General features: G+C 34.3%; 1 protein-coding gene across 1 annotated transcript; it reads left to right on the top strand.

Annotated features, from left to right (window-relative positions):
* The first annotated feature begins 2,978 nt into the window (after positions 1–2,978).
* Positions 2,979–16,653, top strand: LOC132282378 (uncharacterized). The gene is made up of 8 exons (XM_059784037.1): positions 2,979–3,298; positions 4,309–4,450; positions 5,169–5,416; positions 9,175–9,294; positions 9,397–9,553; positions 10,482–10,621; positions 10,723–10,758; positions 15,232–16,653. Exons 2-8 carry the CDS (start codon positions 4,375–4,377, stop codon positions 16,015–16,017), a joined length of 1,563 nt encoding a protein of 520 aa, XP_059640020.1. The 5' UTR covers positions 2,979–3,298; positions 4,309–4,374; the 3' UTR covers positions 16,018–16,653.
* Positions 16,654–21,073: the final 4,420 nt, after the last annotated feature.

The raw sequence follows: 21,073 nt of genomic DNA, 5'->3' as shown, positions 1-21,073 counted from the left end.
TTGCGCAGGTCACCCAAACCTCAAGTACGCAAGAAAAACTTGAAGAGAATCAAGAGATCTTACCAGAGATTCAAATGAATCATCGATCTCAACTGCCTAAGTGGACCGAGAGTTTGGTTTTTGGGTAAGATGCGTCGACCCCTGTGTTGTGAACTTGCGGATGTGGAGACACTGCTACTATGCATTAGTGTTATAACTTATATAGAGTAACTTATAATATGTATGTATATATATATATATATATATATATATATATATATATATATATATATATTAAAATTTAAAGAATTATATATAACGGGGCGGGGCGGAGCAGATATGAATCAGAACCCGTCCCCACCCCGTGACCCGCGGCAGGTACAAAAAATGTATCCATACCCGCTCCGACGGTATAAAATTTGTTTCCATATCCTGTTATTAACAGAGCGGGACGGGGCGGTAAAAATTGCCATCCCTATTACTGATTACTTTGTTGGGACAATTACACTAACCTCTCCTGAAGTTTCGTCAACCTACATTGATCTCCCCTCTTGTTTGTCATATTACACTCATCTCCCCTAACAAGCATAAAAGATGGATGGCGTTAATAGAAAGAGTAAAGTTACTAATTTACCCTTTGTCCACTCTCTCTCTTTGCAATAACATCACGGTGCTCCAAACACCTTCTCCGGCGAACTCAGTTCAGTCTGGTGAAAGCCACAATGGCGACCACTGTGCGACTTCATACACACACATATATATATATCCACATATATAATGAGAAATACGTATCCCACGGGCACTGTTCTCTTCAAGCTCTCTCTCGGTTGGGTCTCTTAATGAACAAGCTCTCTCATATATAAATCACTAACCTATCGTATATACACGTGTATAGCTCTGTATTTGTATCGTTGAAGTATGGTTCAATCAAAGTTCACCGAAATCAATGAAGTTCCAATTCTATTGGATGTTTACCTGAATCAATGGAAGATGGTGCCGGCGAACACCATGTCCACGTACCCTGCAATCCTGTATACAGTATATACATACATATATATATATATATACACACGCCATAACCATCCACACACCGTCATCTTCAACCCAAACCGCGCCGGCAGCCAAACATGACCCAAACCACATGAATGATTCTAAACTGATTCTTGTTTTTTTTTTTTTAAAAAAAAAAAAAAAAAACAGAAGTTGTATCTGTTCGTAGAGAGAGAAAATAGCTTTCTCAGCCATCACGAAAATGGGTCCGCTCGTTGCATGAAGCGTTGCCGGAGAGGAGTGCACCAACTTGCCAGACTGAAATGGGTTTACGCCAAAACTATCAGCTCGCCGTCACAATATGGAGCTTTGCCGTTTGCCGCCGTGAGCTTCGCCAATGGATTCTTCATTCCTCGCCGGTGATTTTTCCATGTCGCAGTTTGTCCTCACCGGTAAGCTCCTTTACCGCTGTTCATCATTGCTCGCCCCTGTTCTTGTTTGCTCGCTGGCCTGTTCTTGTTAAATTCAGTGATTGCATCGCGGCCGGATCCATACACTATGTTGCTCACTACCGTCGGAATCGCGACTATTCACTATTATAGTCGTAGCTTGCTCGGCGACACCTAGTTCCAGCGAGAGTCCAGCATCATCTTTAGCTTCGACCAACCTTCAAGACCCATCTTGACGAAGCTTCCCGGCACCATCACAGACCGCCCATTGCGAGTTTTACCTTCCCAACAACCATTGTTGCCCTTATCAAAAGCTAAGCGTTCTCTCTCGGTGTGTATCTATATTTCTTTGTCTACAAATTTTTGGTTCCGATGTGGTTCAGTCCGAACTAGGTTTTGGTGTCAGCGGAACCAAGGAAGGTCTCAAGAGACAATGATTTTGTTGTCACCGGACTTGCAGTTTGTTCGCCGGAACTGGGTTTCACACCGAGTAGTGTTCTCGCCGATTTGTTTGCTGATTGGTTCATTTAAGCAACGCTGCTGCTTGACCATGTGTCTCGGAGGCTCACCGGAATGGTGAGCCCAAACTCAAGCTCGTGGGTTTCGTTGAAGATGATGGTCACCCAAACTGAAGCCCACAAGGGTAGAATGGGAATTTGATACATAAAAAATTGCTGACATCATCATTTTCAGTCAGAAACAGTGTTTTCCGTTAACGGAGGGATGTCTATGTTATCTATATACGAACTTGGAAGGAGGTGAGTGTAATATGACAAACAAGAGGGGAGGTCAGTGTAGGTTGACGAAACCTCAAGGAAGGTTAGTGTAATTATTCTTACTTTGTTTATTGATATTTTATTTTAATTAGACTTTGTTTATTGGTATTTTATTTTATATTATTTATAATTTAATGATCTGAAACACATTAATGTATTTTTATACTTTTAATAATAATATTGATATAGATATAAATAGATTAATAATAATATAAAGTATATAATATAGATACTGATATGGATAAATAATTTTTATTTTTAATAATATCATAGATATAGATATGTATTCTATTAATGTTATACAGACCAACTAAACTATCTCATATTAATATATTCAAATATAAGTTAATAAGTGCATATATATATATATATATATATTCATTGCTTATTTGCAGATGTTAATACATATAATTTTCCAAAATTGTGATGGTTGAGCAAATTTATATAAGGGAAAAAGAAAATTACGATTCATTAAAATATGCATTTATGTTTAGTTGGATCGGAATCAAATTTCTAATTAATTCTCATGGAAATTTGAACTGTGGGTCAATCAATTCAAATTCAGGTCAAAATAGAATTCTATTTTAACAGCGACAAGACGTCGGCGTGGCGGGTTCTTAGTGTCCAATCACTCAGTTCCCCACGTGTCGATGAAACGGCGCCGTTTTGAGTTCGTTAATGTTCCCAGTCTCCGCAATCATGACGCAATGCCTCAACTAAGAAGGGTATTTCCGGAAATTACACTCGGAAGTTTCAATACCGGACTGGAATGCGAACTAAGGTAAAGCCGAACATAAAAAAGACCCGTGTTTGTTTAATAAGTTGGGTTCCTCCTACTGTATCGAAACATCATCGCTGCCCTTACCTCCTCACTTTCGTCTCCGAACACACACACACAGACTGTTTGGCTTCGTACTTCCGGTTCCCTTGGCTCCAATTCATACAGTTATCCTCTCTATACCATCAATTGTCGAACGAAATTCGAAAGCCTTTTTCCGCTGGACTTCCCAAACAAATCCTTAATTATCCTCTAAAATCATCAGTTCATGATGAAACCCAGAACACACACAAACGCCTCGCCACCGCCACATTTTTCCTAAAAAGGTTCGTTTTCCTGCTTAAATCACTCTTGCCGTTTAATCCATACGATTTGTTTCATATTTTATCTTTTGTTTCGGTTGATTATTACAATTTCTTGCACTAAAATTAGGGTTCATCATGAAATCTATTGTGAATTTGTTTTTAGAATGCTGCGTTTGGCTGCTGAGAAAACGAAGGAAAACAATTCAAAAAAATTGGAACTTTCTACCTTTTTTTGTGCGTCTCTCTTCTGTACTGTTATTTGTTCGAGTTCCGTTTTTATATCTGGTTCTTTCTTTTTCCCCCCTTACTTATGTTTTCTTGCCGACTAAACGGAGTCTATATGATCTTTTGGTTTCCTGCATGTTCTTATGATTCTTTCTTCTGTTAATAACAATTCCTTTAATCGATTAAGTTTCCTGAGCACAAAGTTAATTAAGAAATATAGCGTGTTGATGACAATTGCAAGATATAAATAAATAACTAAAAGTGAACTATTGAGAGCTTTTGTCTTAGAGGTTTCCATCTGAAAGTAAGATTACTTTTTGTGTTCATACAATTAAGTGTCATGTTAGATAATAATTCCTCAAGTGCTTTGAATTAAGATTTCTTCTTTTAGTTTTTCAACTTATCGATAAAAGTATTCTCACCACACGCAGACGTAGCTGGATAAATGATGATGATGTTAAGATTAAATTCTGTTAGTTTTAAAAATAAAAATAAAAATAAAAATTCAATTTTCTTTTTTTATGTCAACTTTATCATCTTCTTCCCTGTTCTTTTTCTTCCTTTTTCTCGTTTGAACTCTGCATTTCACATTTGTAGTTGATGCCTTTCCATAAAACCAAAAGCATTGAGATTTCACTTTAAACTTAGAGGGAGAGAAAACAAGAGGAGGATGGGGGCTTTTTCTGTCTTTGGTTATTTGTCATAAAATATTACTTAATCAGATGATACTTCTAATATGTTGATATATTGTGTTTATGACATTTTGCCAGAAACCTTGATTTTGTTGTATATATGTTGTTTTAAAGGGTGCTTCTCTTTCAAAGGCCTGCTCGCATTATATCAGTGGGGTGGGCAGCCTTTTATCAGAGACGATGGGCAGTTCATTCAATCCGCAAATTTTGGTGGAAAAGCTGGCCAAGCTAAATAATTCACAGCAGAGCATTGAGAGTATCCTCTTGTCTTTAAATCGATTGCTGAGGCAGTGATACAACCCTCTCTATGTTTTTTTTGGCTGTTTTCACTCCTACAGAGAGGTCATTTTCCTGTCATGGTGGCAGTGGCAAATGGCTAGCACCATTTGTTGCAGTACTAATGTATCTGATGCTGTTATGTTTAGGTTTTGTTCTTTTACGAAGTTGGTTCTCCTTTAGGACCAAAAACTTATATTAGTTTATGTTATCTGCTATGGAACTGAATCTTGGAAGTCTTTGTTCTTCAAATAAGATTTGGATTATGATGTTTTTAGTTTGAAGAATTCATATATTGAATACCTGTGAATTGTTTTTGCTTTGAAGAATAATTTTTGCGGATACCAATGTTCATCCAGAATATTCTCCTGTACTATTCAGAGTCCCCTTTTTGTAATTTTTATTTTATTTTTATTTGGCACATGTACTCACTTTCTTATCTTCAATATGTTATAGGCATCATTGTGCTGCACTATGCATATAAGATTTTCGTTTATGGATTAATCTGGGGGATTACATGTAGCTTATGATTTGTTGTTTCACTTTACATCCTATTCTTTGCCTCATTACCATCTTCTATTATGATGCTATCTTAGCATTTTTTGAAGTATTTTATTTATTCACCTTACATTTATTAACCATATAATTTTAGTCATTATTAGATTCTTCTATCACACGCTACCCTTGACATGATTAAGCTCTATCACATTGGTGTATTTTCCATATGAACAAGGCGAAACAAGTGGTTGAAACATGGGCTCGACAATTTCACTGCTCCCCACGTGAGCAGCGATTGGCTTTTCTATATCTCGCAAATGACATTCTGCAGAACAGTAGGCGAAAAGGTTCAGAGTTTGTTGGTGAGTTTTGGAAAGTTCTTCCTGATGCACTCCGTGATGTAACTGAGAGTGGGGACGAGTTTGGAAAACATGCTGCTCTACGCCTGGTAAATATATCTATCTATCCCTTTAGATTTAGCATTTGCCTGTCCTGTCCTGTCCTTTTATTTATGTATAATAAAATGTGACGCATCCTCTCTTTTGACTCTCAAAGCCTTTTGTTGTATGAGGCATGCTGAAACTTTATATGAAAGCAAGTCAAGGCATATAATTTTCTTAAATTTCTACAAGGAAATGTGGAAGGTCTTCTTGATTCTGATCCAGTCATACTATCTTGATTTCTGTAATATAATTGTAGCATGTTTGCCCATAAATTTCTCTTAGCAAATTTTTTTTATATAGTGAGATTCAGGGGATGGACTTCTTATTGTCTTCCATGATTTTACATGAGGAAATAACTAGAATGTAGAACACTTTTTATAAAATGCATTAATTGTATAATTACTAATTTATTATATAATGTAATTTATTTTGATAGTTTTATTTAATTTCAACTTTTAGTATAATAGATTATATATTGTATCTTATTTATAAATTTAACCCTTTTATTATTGGTGTTAAAAGGTATTTTAGTCATTTTATGTAGCTAGGGTTGCTTCAAGGGTATTAAAGTCATTACAAATATTTTCCGTTAGTCTAGAATCTAATGGAAAGGGGCTCTGTGATGACTTTAATAGTACTAGGGGTAAAGTGTCAAAAATGAAAGTATAGGAGGGTTTTGTGAATTTAACCCTACCTATATATATTAATATATAATTGTATAATTCACGATGCACGTGGTAAAATAATAATTGCTGAAGGATGTAAAAATTAAATAAAGAGGTCACATAACAATATTTTATATAAGAGGATCTTTGTAATTTTTGTTATCTTTGTTTTCGTGATAGGTAAAAATCATGAATTCTAGTTCATAATCTACCACTTGCGAATTGTTATTAAAACAATATAAAGTTATGCAATTATTAGGAAAACTAATTAAAGCACAAACAAAAATGTAAAATCTTTAGTATGTTAATGCTAGATTCATAAGTGATCAACTCGGAGAGGACTTTTTCTTTAAAAATCATATAAATGCAATTTCGAAGAAATACATGTGATCAACCTATTTTTGCAATCTTCATACCCACTGATAATCCTTAGAAGCGAGTATCTGTCATTGGTACATTACTATTTTCTAAGCGACACAAACATACTATTTGTGTCTCTTAAAAAATTTATGTAAAATAACAAATTTACACAATTTTAATAGAAAAATATAGATAATTATAGATGTAGATTTAAATTTGCACGTAATAAATATACTAATATGTATCTTGTGTGATTCTATAACAAGATTACTTGTGAGATCAAATACCAAATTTTAAAAAATAATAATTGAAGCTATAACAAAGAACTTTTGAAAAATCAAGTCAATAAATGAGAAAGTGATAAATGGTCAAAACCTTCATTATAGGAATGATCTTTTCTTTTGATTTTCCTTCTTAAGCATAAACTATTTTTTATTTCACCGGATTGTAACTCTAAAGATAAATTACTTTTATTGATACTCTGCAAACTACTTTTAGATTATCTATGTTGTCATGTTATCACAACTTCCACTCATATTTGATAGTTGATGGTAAATAAAATAGATCTATTCTCTGCTCTTTTACACTTTTAGATGGCCAATTTATAATTTTCACAAACATGTTACATGGCTTTGGCGTGCAAGAAAAAATTATAAATTGAGGGTTGAGTATTATATTCTATTCAAATTTTTTTATAAAAAAAACGCAATCTAAGCGCCTAACACAACTGTGCCGCTAAATTTTAGTAAGTTTTATTAACAAGACTCAATATTGTTTTTCTTCATATTTACTTCTCTTCTCAAATTTCTCACAAACCAAACAAAATTATCACAAAGTACAGAGCAAAAAGGATTTCAACAATCAAATTGTGAATTGCTATAATTACATGAATTTAAAGAAGGCAAGAAACCCGTCTATGAGGATCTGAGTTTCTAAGTTTGGCATCGATTTCTTCAACAGTGGACGGTGACATCTTGCTCTTTGAAAGCCTCCAATGGAATCCTTGGCGGTGAAGACGACATGGTGTAGTCTCCCGTCAGAAAAACCATTGCAATTGACAAGACTCAATATTTTTAAGGTTTTCATCTTTACAAAGAATTTAGAAAAAGTAAGAGACGTGTCTAAGGATTTGAGTCTCTAAGTTTGGCTTTGACTTCTTCAACAGTGAACGGTGACTTGTTGCTCTCTAAAAGCCTCCTACGACGTGGAGTCACTCCTCCGAAAATCCATTGCAAATTTGCAATTATGGTCATTATCTGTCTCCGATGACTCGATCCACTACCATCGTCATGAAGCTTGAATTATAAGAAAAACAATGTCAATTACAATTTAAAATCGATATGTGAGAATATATATCAATAGGTGGACAAAGTTGATTTCATCTTTTGGACCATATCAAAATTGTGATTTAGTTAAAACTTGATAGAGATACATAAGAATGTAACTGCTAAATTCCATGTGAGAGATTGTTGGAAATGAGAAGTTCTACAATACCTCGGGGTACCGTACCCTCGGTGTCTCCCAGCTGTTGGATCATTCATCAGATTGGCCCCACCACCACATCCAATGGCTGGTAGACCCGGGGTACGGTACCCCCGGGTTAGTCTAGAATTTTCCCTTGAAAATTTCAAGTGTCATAAACACGTGCATTTTGTTAAAAATGTTGTTGTTGAGTAGTACTGGAGTGTCATGAGTATGTACATTTTGTCTAATCAATTCTTGATAAATGTATATTAAATTACAATCTCATTACTATCCATTTTCATTTGTCTCGAAGCAATTGAAACTCACAAGAGTTATAACTCTAAAATCTTTTGGTAACAATTCTTAAAGCTAAATTATCTTCTTTGTTTTTCCTAACAGACAAATAGTTAATAGTACCCTTTAAAGCTAAATTACCTTTATTATTTATTTTTTCTTTCCTAAATTCACACGTCTTTTTCTTTTCTCAACAGACAGATTGTTTGGCCTTTAATTATACACACATTTATTAATATGATACGTTCAAATATGTCCATATAAAATCATTGAGAAACTTTTCCTCTTCTTTAGATAGAAAAACTACATTATTTATTATTTTTAACATTTTCAATAATTTTATGCTATTTCGTATATGAGTTAAATATACATTCTATACTAAATTGTGATTATTAATAATTTTATTTCTAGACGTTTTCTTTTTTCTGCACAATCCAAAGGACCCCAACGCTTGCCAAAAGGGTCCCATATGAATTTCCACGTTTCCTTTTCCTGTGCAACCCAAAGGGCACGAACCCTTGCTAAAAGGTTCCCATATAAATCTTCAAATAGAAATTTTCAACAATTTTATATCTATATCTATATATACAATTAATACAGACACTTTATATAAACCATTAATGCAAACACTTTTAATGAAAGACACTTTTTTTGTATTTAAATATATATATATATATATATATATATATATATATATATAATTTGTTTGGAAATACGAAAAAGCCCCACTTTTATATAGTATAAATATCTAAAAGAAAAGGGAATAACATTTGGCAAGTAGTTTGCTCCTTTGTCTTCAACCCAATCCCACTCTTTTTGTTTGTGCAATTATTTTTCTGTTTGTTTCTTTTTTTTAAGTATTATTTTTGTCAGTATTTTGTATATATCTATATCTTTTGAGTTAACTCTATGATTAGAATATCAAAATTTTAATTGGTGTAGTATTTCTTATTGTGTATTTCGGTGGCTCCTGTATTCAGATCAGTATATGGGAGGAAAGAAAAGTTTTTGGTTCTCGAGGACAGATTCTTAAGGAAGAGCTTGTGGGAAAGCACCTGGAGAACAGTAATAGAAATGGGAAGCTTTCCGGGTTTAAACTGGTAACTTCATGTCTGTGTGCTGAATGCATGTTTTTTAAATATTTTCTTTCTAAGGTCCTATGTAAACTAAGAATAATATCATCTTTTATATTTGTCAAATAGAAACATTCTGCTGGAAATGCTTTGGATAAAATAGTTTCTGATTATCAAGTTCTGTATGGTGGCCAATTGGACGAGGATGCTATATTGAGCAAATGTAGGAATGCTATTAGTTGTATTGAGAAAGCGGACAAGGAAATTGGTGGTGATATTAGTTCAGGTATGTCTTGAGTGTTCTTTTACAGAAGTACTGAATATAATTCCATTAATATTTCTGCAGGTTTCCAATGTGGTTTATTATTTCTGTAGTTTTGTAATTTTCTTTTTGCAGAATAATGTTTTTGCTTTGTTATTATGTTACATTTCTAATTTATTCAATATCATTTATTGGCGACGTAATACTAGTTCAGAGTTTGTTTTAAGTAATTATTTTTCTTAATTAGAATTTGATAAGCTCACACTTTTGTGCATGCTATGTAAAGTATATATATGAGAAAGCAATTCAATTGGGCAGCTATACATGAATGTGCACATTTGCATCAATTTATTTATTTTACCTTGAAACTGTGAAGACTTGCAAGCTTCATAGCCTTGTGTTGATTTAAAAGTGGTGTTGCCAGATTGGTAATTGCAGATGGTGCTTGGAGTTAAGACGGTTCTTTATTCTAGAACTCTGCAAAATTCTTGTCATGTTATGCAATATAAAGGCAGGCTACATGTCAAAAGATTGGAGTGAGCTCTAAGTAACTGCTGCTTTGGTTGCTTTTCTATTTAATGAAAATTTTACAGCATTTGATTTCTTAGAATGTATAGAGCATGTAATCTTGTACTTCTTTCAAAGCAACTTAAATTGGTCGTCGCACTTTCTTTACTCCATGCAGATAAATAACTGCGGAGTTTGTTGCACTGCCTCCAAGTCAAAGATAAAAATTATGGTCTTTTGGTGTAGAAATGATTCCTGGATGTACAGAATTAGTAGATGATTGCTTGAATACATGTTGAAGTTTTGGGATTTTACTCATATTTCTCAGCAGTTTGCTTATACAATTGACTTCTGTTGTCTGTCTTAAAAGGATTGCTTGAACCTATTTCTTGTAATATTAATATTAACTGTATATTTTTATTGATTATTATTTTTTTGGGAACAGGGAAACTTGATGGATCTGGCTTTGTGGTGGAGCTTCAGGGGCAGCACACTATATTGAGAGACTGTATAGAACAGCTAAGGGCAGTTGAATCATCAAGAGCAAATCTTGTGTCTCATCTCAGGGAGGCTCTCCAGGAGCAGGTTGGTTTATCTGACATATACTAGGACTTTGAGATTATATGTGTTCTTATTTGTCTTTCTTTCTTTAATGTGATGAAGAGCTGTTATGGTTATGTTATTAGGAATTTAAGCTGGATCAAGTGCGCAATCAACTTCAGGTAACTCTTTTGCATCTTGTGTTGGCTCTACTTGGAAATTGCATAGTTGAAACTCGTTTCAGTGTATATGTATACATATATATGTATTGCATGTGTGTGTGTATATTTGTTAGAATATTCAAGTTGAGAAAATGCTTTGTTGAGTTTGAGTACAAAAAATTTCAAGAGGTAAATTATAGGAACTAGCATCTGGCTTTGTAGTTTGTCTAAGCTTAGTTTAGTTGGGACAATATTAAACATATGAATCCCTCATAACTCTGGACGGGAAAAAGGAAAAGGTAAATAATTTTGAATAAATCTTCTTAAATGCTATGTCTTTATCCTTGGGAATATAAAGCCTTGTGTCTATTGTGCTTATTAATATATGGCATTGGATCGTAAGCATCTAAAGCATGGTTTACCGAATCGGCTGGTTCGCAACGGGCTTGGCACCGGATGAGTGCGAGTCTCACTGATTTATTGGCGGGACTCAATTTCACATTGGAAGCGAACCCGTTAGTTTTGCTAAATTGGATGTGGTCTGCAAGCGCTCCGGTTCACCTACTCCAGATTGGACTCAGGCTCATTACATGAAATGTTTGCTTAAAACATTAGAATGCACCAAGGCGTGTGGCCTAGTGGTATTCATCTCCTTTCAAAGTGGAAGGTAGAGGGTTCGAGTCTCCCTAACTGTGGGACTTAATTGCCATGACTAAGTCACAATCCTTCTAAAGGGGTGCCGCTATCATGCTCCTCGCACGCATTGGCATTCAGAGAGCAAATCCTTCCCCAATTCACAAATTTAATTTTGTGAATCCTTGAATGCATAACGATATCTCATTTAAACAATCTCTCTTTTAAGAATTTGTAATTGTTGTAAAGCATAAAACAGAAGTGAAGAGAGAAATAAAACACGAAGAACACAAGGATATTATGTGGTTCAGCCACTAGGGCCTACATCCACGGTACAAAGAGCCCAAATGGCTACATCACTTTAATAATATATTCTTTTCCAATCTTTGTATACAATGATCACCTCTATTTATAGGTGAAAGAATATAGGTGATAAATATGAAAAATACATTAATAGAAGATTCCTAAAATCAATACCATAAATTGCTCCAATCAATATTCTATCATAGGTTAAAATCTCTCCTATGATATTCTCATATCAAATATTCTGTCAAGGAGTAATTTATGGGTTCATATAATAATATTTTCCAAATATAACATCTTCTAACACTCCCCCTCAAGCTTAAAGGTGTATGGAAATAACGCTCAACTTGCATATTAAATTAGGAAACAAATCATTTTCCAACGATTTGGAAAAAAACAATAAAACTGCTAGAGACACGGTGAATGCGAAGAACAATGCTACCGAACACATTAGTAGCCCAAACAAGTCCACATAGTACCGAACACATGGCGAAGGTTACGGACAATGCTACCGAACACACCGGTAGCCCAAACAAGTCAATAAAAAACTATCGGAGACACGGCAAAGACGAAGACAATGCTACCGAACACACAGACAGCCCAAATAAGTCACAAATAGAACCGAGAAACCCTTAGCAACATTTCAGATACTAAGGGAATGCCCCAAAATAGGGGTCCGAACCTAGGAAGAGAAATTAGGCTCTGATACCATGTTGTAAAGCATAAAACAGAAGTGAAGAGAGAAATGAAATACGAAGAACACAAGGATATTACGTGGTTCAGCCACTAGTGCCTACATCTACGGCCCAAAGAGTCCAAAGGGCTAAATCACTTTAATAATATATTCTCTCTCAATCTTTGTATACAATGATCACCTCTATTTATAGATGAAAGAATAGAGGTGATAAATATGGAAAATACATTAATGGAAGATTTCTAAAATCAATACTTTAAATCACTCCAATCAATATTCTATCATAGGCTAAACTCTCTCCTGAGATATTCTCATATCTACATCACTTTAATAATATATTCTCTCTCAATCTTTGTATACAATGATCACCTCTATTTATAGATGAAAGAATAGAGATGATAAATATGGAAAATACATTAATGGAAGATTCCTAAAATCAATACTATAAATCACTCCAATCAATATTCTATCATAGGCTAAAATCTCTCCTGAGATATTCTCATATCAAATATTCTGTCGAGGAGTAATTTAAAGGTTCCTATAATTATATTTTCTAAATATAACATCTTCTAACAGCAATAAATATGTAGATTTCTCACGTCGTCTAATATAGAAGAAATAAGAATAATATAGCTCAAACACATTTCCTGGGGTGTTAATGAAATTACATTTTTATTATCCCACAAAGTATATAATGGTCATTAGTATAGGTAGAAATATTGAAAACATGTTGTACATACACATATATTTAGTAGCACACGAGTGCACAAGCGCTTTGGAGGCACTCCTGCTCTTACAAAATTTTGGATTTTGTCACTTTTACGCTCCCGCCCTCAAATTCGCTCTTGTTCCCGCCCCCGCTCTATGTGACTTGGGCCATGGCAAAAAATAAAAATATAAAAATTAAAGCAAAAGGAACAAGGTTTGAACTTGAGGGCAAGCGAAGACCAAGTGAAGGAATGAACAAAACTTTAACCACCACACCCTTGTGTCCTTTAATTATTCAATGCATAACTATTTCATTTGTTGTATTTTATGAACTGTGTGCATCTTTAACTACATATATAACCTTTAAATGCTTAAAACCTTAAACATAATCAAGAATTGTCCCCTAATATCTGTTGGCCATCAATTTTGACCATTTTTTATTTATTTATAAAACCCCTAAAATACCCTCAGTGAACTCTCTCTCTCTCTCTAATATTTCTCTCTCCCCAATCTCTTTCAATTCAACATTGTCACGCTGAAGCGCCCGTATGACAGTGTCCCTCTGCCTAAACTGCTAGTCGGTCCAGGTAGTAACAGACATCAGAAGAGGTCAAGATACTTTGCACTGTATATACAATTAATAAACTAAACTTGTTTACGAGCCCAATACAAAATAATATCAATTCTGCATACATACTTTGCCTAACATATATATACAATCAATAAGCTAAAATTATTAAAATGTCAAAAACAAGAATTGAACAATATTCTGTATAATTAATACAAACTAAAGTTGTTCTAGTATTGAACAAAAAATTAACAGTTTTGCATGCCCAGTCTTCATTAAAAATAAATAGAAAACCTGTTGTGGAGTACTGGATGATGGCCTTGCTTCCGTACGGAGAGGATGGTGAAGACAAGACCCAAGAGGTGGTTTGGATCCAAATTCAGCCGACATGTTCTCTTGTCAATGAGATTTTATTTTTGTATAATTATTTTGCCTTGGGTATTTTAGGTAGTTCAATCTTCAAATTGGGAAAATATCCTTATTTGCTCAATTTGAAAAATGTTATTTTATGTAAATTTTTTTATATAATATGTAATTAATATCAGGGGGGTTTTCACACATTTTGTATATAACTGGGTTTATTTTATTTTATTTTTATTTTATTTATTTTTTTTTTTGCACTTTACCCATAATCAATTATGATAGATAATATGACATGTAAATAAATTATTTTTACTTAACAGATAAACACTCTGGAGACACTCCCACTTTCAAAAAATTGTTATTTCGTGTATTTTTTATTTTCACGTAGAAATGGCAACTGTTTTGAGATATAAATGCTATATATATGATGATTCATAATTTAACTTGTATTGTTTTTTTAATTTATTTTGTTTTTCAGATTTATTTATTTTATTTATTTTCTGTTTTTTAAATCCCCCACATTATATATAGTATGAATTTTCTTTTATTCATACTTTAGTTATTAACTTAATAAAAAGTGCAATTACTTTACCTTTTTAGTAACAATAGGGACTTAGAATTTGTGAATAAGTCGCTACTTTTGCTAATTCGGCTTCAAAAATTGAATAAAAATAATTAAAATTCACTAAAAAGTAAAAACCCACTATATTGAATTAAAAAGTAGCATATCGGTGCATTTTGGGGTTATGTGCGAGGTCCAAAAAATTTCACGACCGTGATAATCGATTCTGGTACATTACGTCAATACGAGCCCGATTTCTCATGAGCTGTCGATACAATTTAGTCATGAGAAAGCTGAAAACGAGGGTTTGATGAACCAGATTTCTCTTGAGCTATCTGAAAAAAATGGATGTGTAATAGAACGAAACTGTGGATACAATTTAGTCATGATCACAAAAAATTAGAGAGCAGAATTACATTTGAAGTAAATGTTATTGGGTTATAGCAGGATGGTATGACACAAGAAGCATGAATTTTCTGTCACTCTCATTACCTTGTGTTTCTGTAAGTGTTAGCTTTTTTAATCGTTTTACTGTTTTTTCTGGTATAAATTGCCAACTCTCTGTTAAATTTTTGTGTGAATGCTTGTTACTTTTTTGGAGAGTGCCTTCTTTTCACCCCATTCTAAGTAGCATGATCTACCTTTCATATGTATTGCTTTCAGGCCGCTCATTCCCAGTCAGAACAGGCTGGTAATATTTGCAGACAGTTAATGAACAGCAATGACGTGCAGTTGCTCGCTGCGCAGAGTATTAAGGAGACTCACAGCTCCAAAGCGCCTCACTGTTTTACAGCAGGAAATGGAGAAAGATCAGCCCCTGTAATGTACACACGACAGGTACCTTTTGCTGAAAAATCTGGCCACATCGAAGAGGACCCCAAATCTGCGGCAGCTGCAGTGGCAGCAAAGCTCACCGCATCAACATCTTCAGCCCAAATGCTGACTTATGTCCTCTCTTCCTTAGCATCAGAGGGTGTCATTGGTAATCCAATGAAAGAATCTTCCAGTGATTATCCTTCCGAAAAAAGGCATAAGCCTGAGAATGATCACTCTTACATACCACCTCAGACTTCCCAAGCACCGGGTCCACCTTTTCCACATCCTGACTCACTGCAACACAACAACCCATCTACAAGCCAAGAATTGACTCCAAATGAGCAACCACCTCCCCCGTCATCTCCTCCCCCTTTGCCACCATTGCCACCTATGCAACCATATCCGGTGCCCCATTTCATGCAGACTGCTGGATCAACATCTAGTGTACCATACAGTTATGGTACAGCCCAACCGCATCCACCACTCATGCCTGGTTATCCCATTGTAGGGGCTCCCATCAATGGTGTCTCTCCCTTTGCAGCGCCTTTAACAAATCCTTATCAGAGTTTTCAAGGACCAGAAGGTGGTTTTTATGGCCAGCCATCATCTTTGCCCATGGCTCCTCGGCAGTAGAATTATCCATCTCTGGTGGGTCTCAAAATGAAGAAGACCTGTTGTGGTAATTAAGTCTCTTTAAAAGCTTCTTTTTTAGCCTTTGCTAGAAGTCAGTCTCAAACCTTCCCTACATCTGTTGTGCTTTCTGAGTAGACATACATAATTAGGTTTTGCACATCTCAAGTAAATGTTTGTAACTCATATTTCCAACTGTCTTTAATTTATGGAGTTGAAATAATTCCATTGTGTTGTTGAATTGAAGATAACTAGTTTGACCATGTCGAATCCGTAATTTAACCTTGGTTGTGGCTGTGGGGTTCATACCTAACAGTAATTTTTGGGATGCAATGTTGAGAATCTTCCTTTCTGGTATTTTGCCAGAATACAACCTGAAGTAGCAATGTGGTAAACCGCAGACTGTGTTGGCCTGGTAAGGTGGCTGGCAATGGATGCTGAAGTATGTACTGCTGATTGATATAAATGTTGGATACCAATATCTGTTTTTGTACTGTGTTGATTGACGCCAGTACATTTTTTATTTATTTTTTATTTTTTTTATATACAGTGGTGATTGATGTAAATTTTTGAATAACCTATTGAACGTGACTAATGAGAAATTGGAGGAACGTGGATGTTGAAGTCCCATATACAGAATTAAGCTGGCATTATTTGATTGCGTTTTTGCGCGACTCTAATTACTAAGCAAGCATCCAATAAAGAAATAAAGACTGTTGGTCGGTAATAGTGTAAATTAGAAAGTTTGTGCTGATAAAATCTGTGTGATATTGATGAGTGTGGTTCTAAATTGATGATCTACGTTGCTGCGTTGCATTGCATTGCATCAATAAAGTAAAGTTGCATCTGGATGCATGCGATTAGTAGCACTAGTAGTATCTAGTACAGTATTAGAAAGCAGTTAAAATGCACCATTTCGATTTGGTGCGGCACCCACCGTTTTCTCTCTCATTCTGTATAAAACACATTTACTGAAAGCGTAGAGGACCTACTGTGTGTGTACTGTGTGTTGAGCTGGTGGTCAAGACTGAAAGGAATCGAAGGTGCAGTAAATCATAACAGGAGTGGGGGATTAGTATTGGGACACCGTACGGAAATAGGACAACGGTGATATAATGTCCACGTGTGCATGACGTGTTGACAGACCTTTTGAAAATACTATCTCGCACGCTAGCGTGTTTAATTTGTTGATTGATTGCTTTTGTTGGGTTAAAAGTTAAAAATAATACGGAGTTGAAATTAGTGTACTATATATAAGAGATAAAAATAAAGGAGTAAAGCAAAGATATGGGACAGATTTACAGAGCATTGTCGAGTGGTTGTAACAGTTTGACTGCAGAGGTACTCTGGACTTCAGGTTGTCATCATGTGGCCTATTTTTATCTAACTTTCTTGGTTTTTTTTGGAAAAAGATAAACTAATACTATCTCTAATTTGAAGGAAAAAAGAACAGCCAAAACCTTGTTAATGGAATTAAAAATTACACATTCAAACACATCTTTAGTCTAGTATGACAGATATGGGAACACAAAGTGAGACAAAAACACTGTCCGATCCCAATTCCGATACTTTGAATATTAAAATATTTTCAAACCATATGTTTGGTTTCTTGAAATGAAAGTTCAAGATGGGCTAATTGAAACCCTTTGTTATTTAGTGTACAATAAACAAAGAAAGGGTTAAATTAAAGGAAGAAAGTGGATCGAAGAGACAAAGGAAGAGCAAAAAGCGAAATGAGAAAGGAAGAAAAGTAGTCAACGGAGGAGGAGGGGCGTTCTAATGTGTGTGTGTGTGTGTGAATGGGAACAAAGGCTGACAAAAGCCGCCTGTGTCCTATGCTTTAACGGCTGAAGCAGTCGTCAAAGTAAGTTTTCAAAAGGAGAGTGCGTCAGTCTTTGCTTTGCTCATAGGGAAACAAACGAGATATTTAACTACTAGTACTAGTATTAATCTTTTATTTTTTTTATAAAAAAAATAGATCGATTCTTGAACTACGTACGTCTCTTTCACAAAGGTGTGATGAATCTTCCTATCCCTATGATTTAATAATATTATTTTTTTAAGTAAAACTGAGTTTTCCAATCCATTGGAGCAATATGGGAAGTGTGTTATTTATTTATTTTTACATAATAATAATAATAATAATAATATAAAAAAAAACCCTTACAATTTTTATACCGTAATAGAATTGTTTTCTATTTTTAAAGTGAAATATGTATTTATTAAAGAATATATATACTAACACTCTAAAAAGACTACATGTAATATTTAAAGGGGTAAGCAAAAAAATGATTGGATGAATCTTATATACACTTTGGTGTGTAGTAATATTTTGTATTGTATTTTACTGCACAAATTAAATTGGGAACATAATACACGCTATCACATAAACAAAGCAACATGATTCAATAATAACATTTTATTATATGGTCAAAGTGGGGGACCAAGGGACAATCCAATCCCTGCAAATGCACCCCCACCTCCTTCTCTTTCTGGTTTAGACTGTGTCCGTACTTGCCGTCCACTACCACCACCACCACCACCACCACTACCTGCAGCTTCAGTTGGCACAGGGTCCTGTTTTATAAACTCGTATATTTTGTAATTCTGATTTTTGTTTAACCAATATATGATTCTCTTGAATATTATTTATACTTCTAATTCATTGTTTAACCAACCTACTAATTTAGTAGTAAAATATGAGATCGACCACAAACAAACAAATAAACCGACATGCCTAAATCCTAATGCCTAATTACCATTAATAATCTTAATGACAACTTCGTGCGCATACACCAACTAACTCTTACCAGCTTTTGTCTCTTCAAATTTACGCCAATTGCCACTTTATAGGGGATTGGACTAAGTACGTTGTTTATTGGGCCATTTGTGAAGGAAGTTAGTTATTTTTGGCCGACCACAAATATTTTATGTGTGTGTGGGGGTAGTTTTCCACTACCTTTTTTTCATTGTCTTGACAAAAGAACATAATACTAAAAACTTTGTTATGTAGCTGATAACCGGTCTCAAGTTCCAAAATAAAAATTAAAAAAAAAAAATTTGCTTTACAATCACACTTAAATATTAATTGCCGTTTTATGACCATTTGAAATTTAATGTCCTAAACAATTTCTTTCTTTTTAAAAAAATTATTAACTCAATTTAACATGTGGATATATCTACCCTAATTAAACAATTTCTAAGCAAAATAAAAACCTAACATCAATCCACCTAGTTAATTAAACTCAAAAATAAAGTTCTATTGCAAGTTTACTCTCTCCGTATATAAGAAGTGAAACCAAAAGTGCCTCCTTGACCGTAACATGAGAAACCTACCAAACATTGCTGAATGTGATCATAAATTATTTTCCTAAATTGAGTAGAGTTATGCCTAACCCCTTTTAGTGCAAAAGCTATATGTCACTGAGGATATATACCTCATTTTTTCTCAAACATAGAGATTTTCTGCATTACCAAAATCTAGCAGAAATATTGATGTTCCAGTACAAAAACTCAAAAAAGAATTACTGTTGAATATTTAAAATTTTAAGATCGAATTGCTAACTTCTTATTAGATTGAGTTTGAGGCAGCCAAAGTTGAATAAATTCATGGACAATGAAAACTGTGGAAGTTGTTTACTGGATTAATAATACTTAACTTTATTGGCAAATGGGAAATGGGAACAACATCCAACCAAAAATAGATTGTTTCCACGTTTGCTATTAGGGTGCTCTAGTTTTTCCAGTCTTCTAGTCAACATATAGAGTTATCAAGTTAACCTTACCTCCAAGTTAAGTTCGTGGAGAAAGTCTGAACTTTACCCTATTGTGTGGAGAAATGTTTAGCAAAATTTTCTCAGAATTAAGATTACTAAAAAAATAAAATAAAAAAGTACATGACAAAACAAAATTATGTTGGTAGAAATCATAAAAATTATGTTCAAAGTTTTTGACAATTAGTGCGTTAACAATTATGGCAATTGCTTTGAAAGTAGAGAATCAAGCTGAAATGGTTTTTATTTCGAGTTATTTGAATTGATATGATTAATTTGTCTATTTATAATTATGAGGACAGGATACACGCATAAGTCAGAGAATAGCTACCTTAACTTTTTCTCTGTTATCTCTCTTTCCCATCTCTCTTTCGCAGCCGCCCGGCTCCTTCTGCTTTGCTCCCTGCTCCCTTCTATAGGAGTGAGGAGGTGACCTTGCTTGTCTCCCACATGTTAATAATATCAGCGTGTCACAATAAGTTCGCATGTGCACAATAAATCCGCACATGGCGATTTTTCACGTCATTTTTTGTGCCTTCCAAATGAAAAAATAAAAAGACAGGACACACGCATACACCATGTAACTGTCATACACCGGCTTTTCGCGGCGCCATGCTCCTCAGCTTCCTCTAATTTCCCCAACATCATAATCATATCTTCACTTCAACACGGTATATGCTAACTCTGTGCCCCACACACACCCACCCACCCACCCACCCACCTCTAGCTAGCTTCTTCTACTATATATATAAATATATATGTCTTCTCAAACCTGTACGTTATATATTTGTGCCAACCTTTGAATTTGTAAAGTTAATTGTTAAAACTTAGAACCCTGTTAGTTTTTAAAAATATTTTTTTATAATTATACTTTTTTCGAAAATTATTTTTATAATTATACTTGTCTCAAAGATATATGCAATCCATAATTTTAAGCCTTTGATTAGTAACACAATTCAAAAGGCACTAATTTTAAACTTGTCTAAAAAGTATTTTAATATATTATGTAAAAATCTCTAGCACAAAAACAAATACCATTTTTTTTGTATAATCAATAGAACTTGTGATAACCTGTAGAGTGCAACAATAAATTACATGTAGGTTATTAATAGATTCCATTGGAAATTTTCAAAAAAATTATAAATAATCACAACTAAATATTAACACTTCGGGTCATACGTAAGACTTGCATTCATCATGACGATGGATAACAGCCCCCCTATAATTAGAGAATGTTTCAACTAATGCACAGGAGATATATAAGTATATAGCATGCATGTCATGAC

Source organism: Cornus florida, unplaced genomic scaffold, assembly GCF_030987335.1.
Source record: "Cornus florida cultivar Cherokee Brave unplaced genomic scaffold, ASM3098733v1 CherokeeBrave_3.0.0_Hap2_Chr11, whole genome shotgun sequence".
Lineage (NCBI taxonomy): Eukaryota > Viridiplantae > Streptophyta > Magnoliopsida > Cornales > Cornaceae > Cornus > Cornus florida.
The sequence above is the reverse complement of the archived record's forward strand: the minus strand, read 5'-3'. Positions and strand labels throughout refer to the sequence as shown.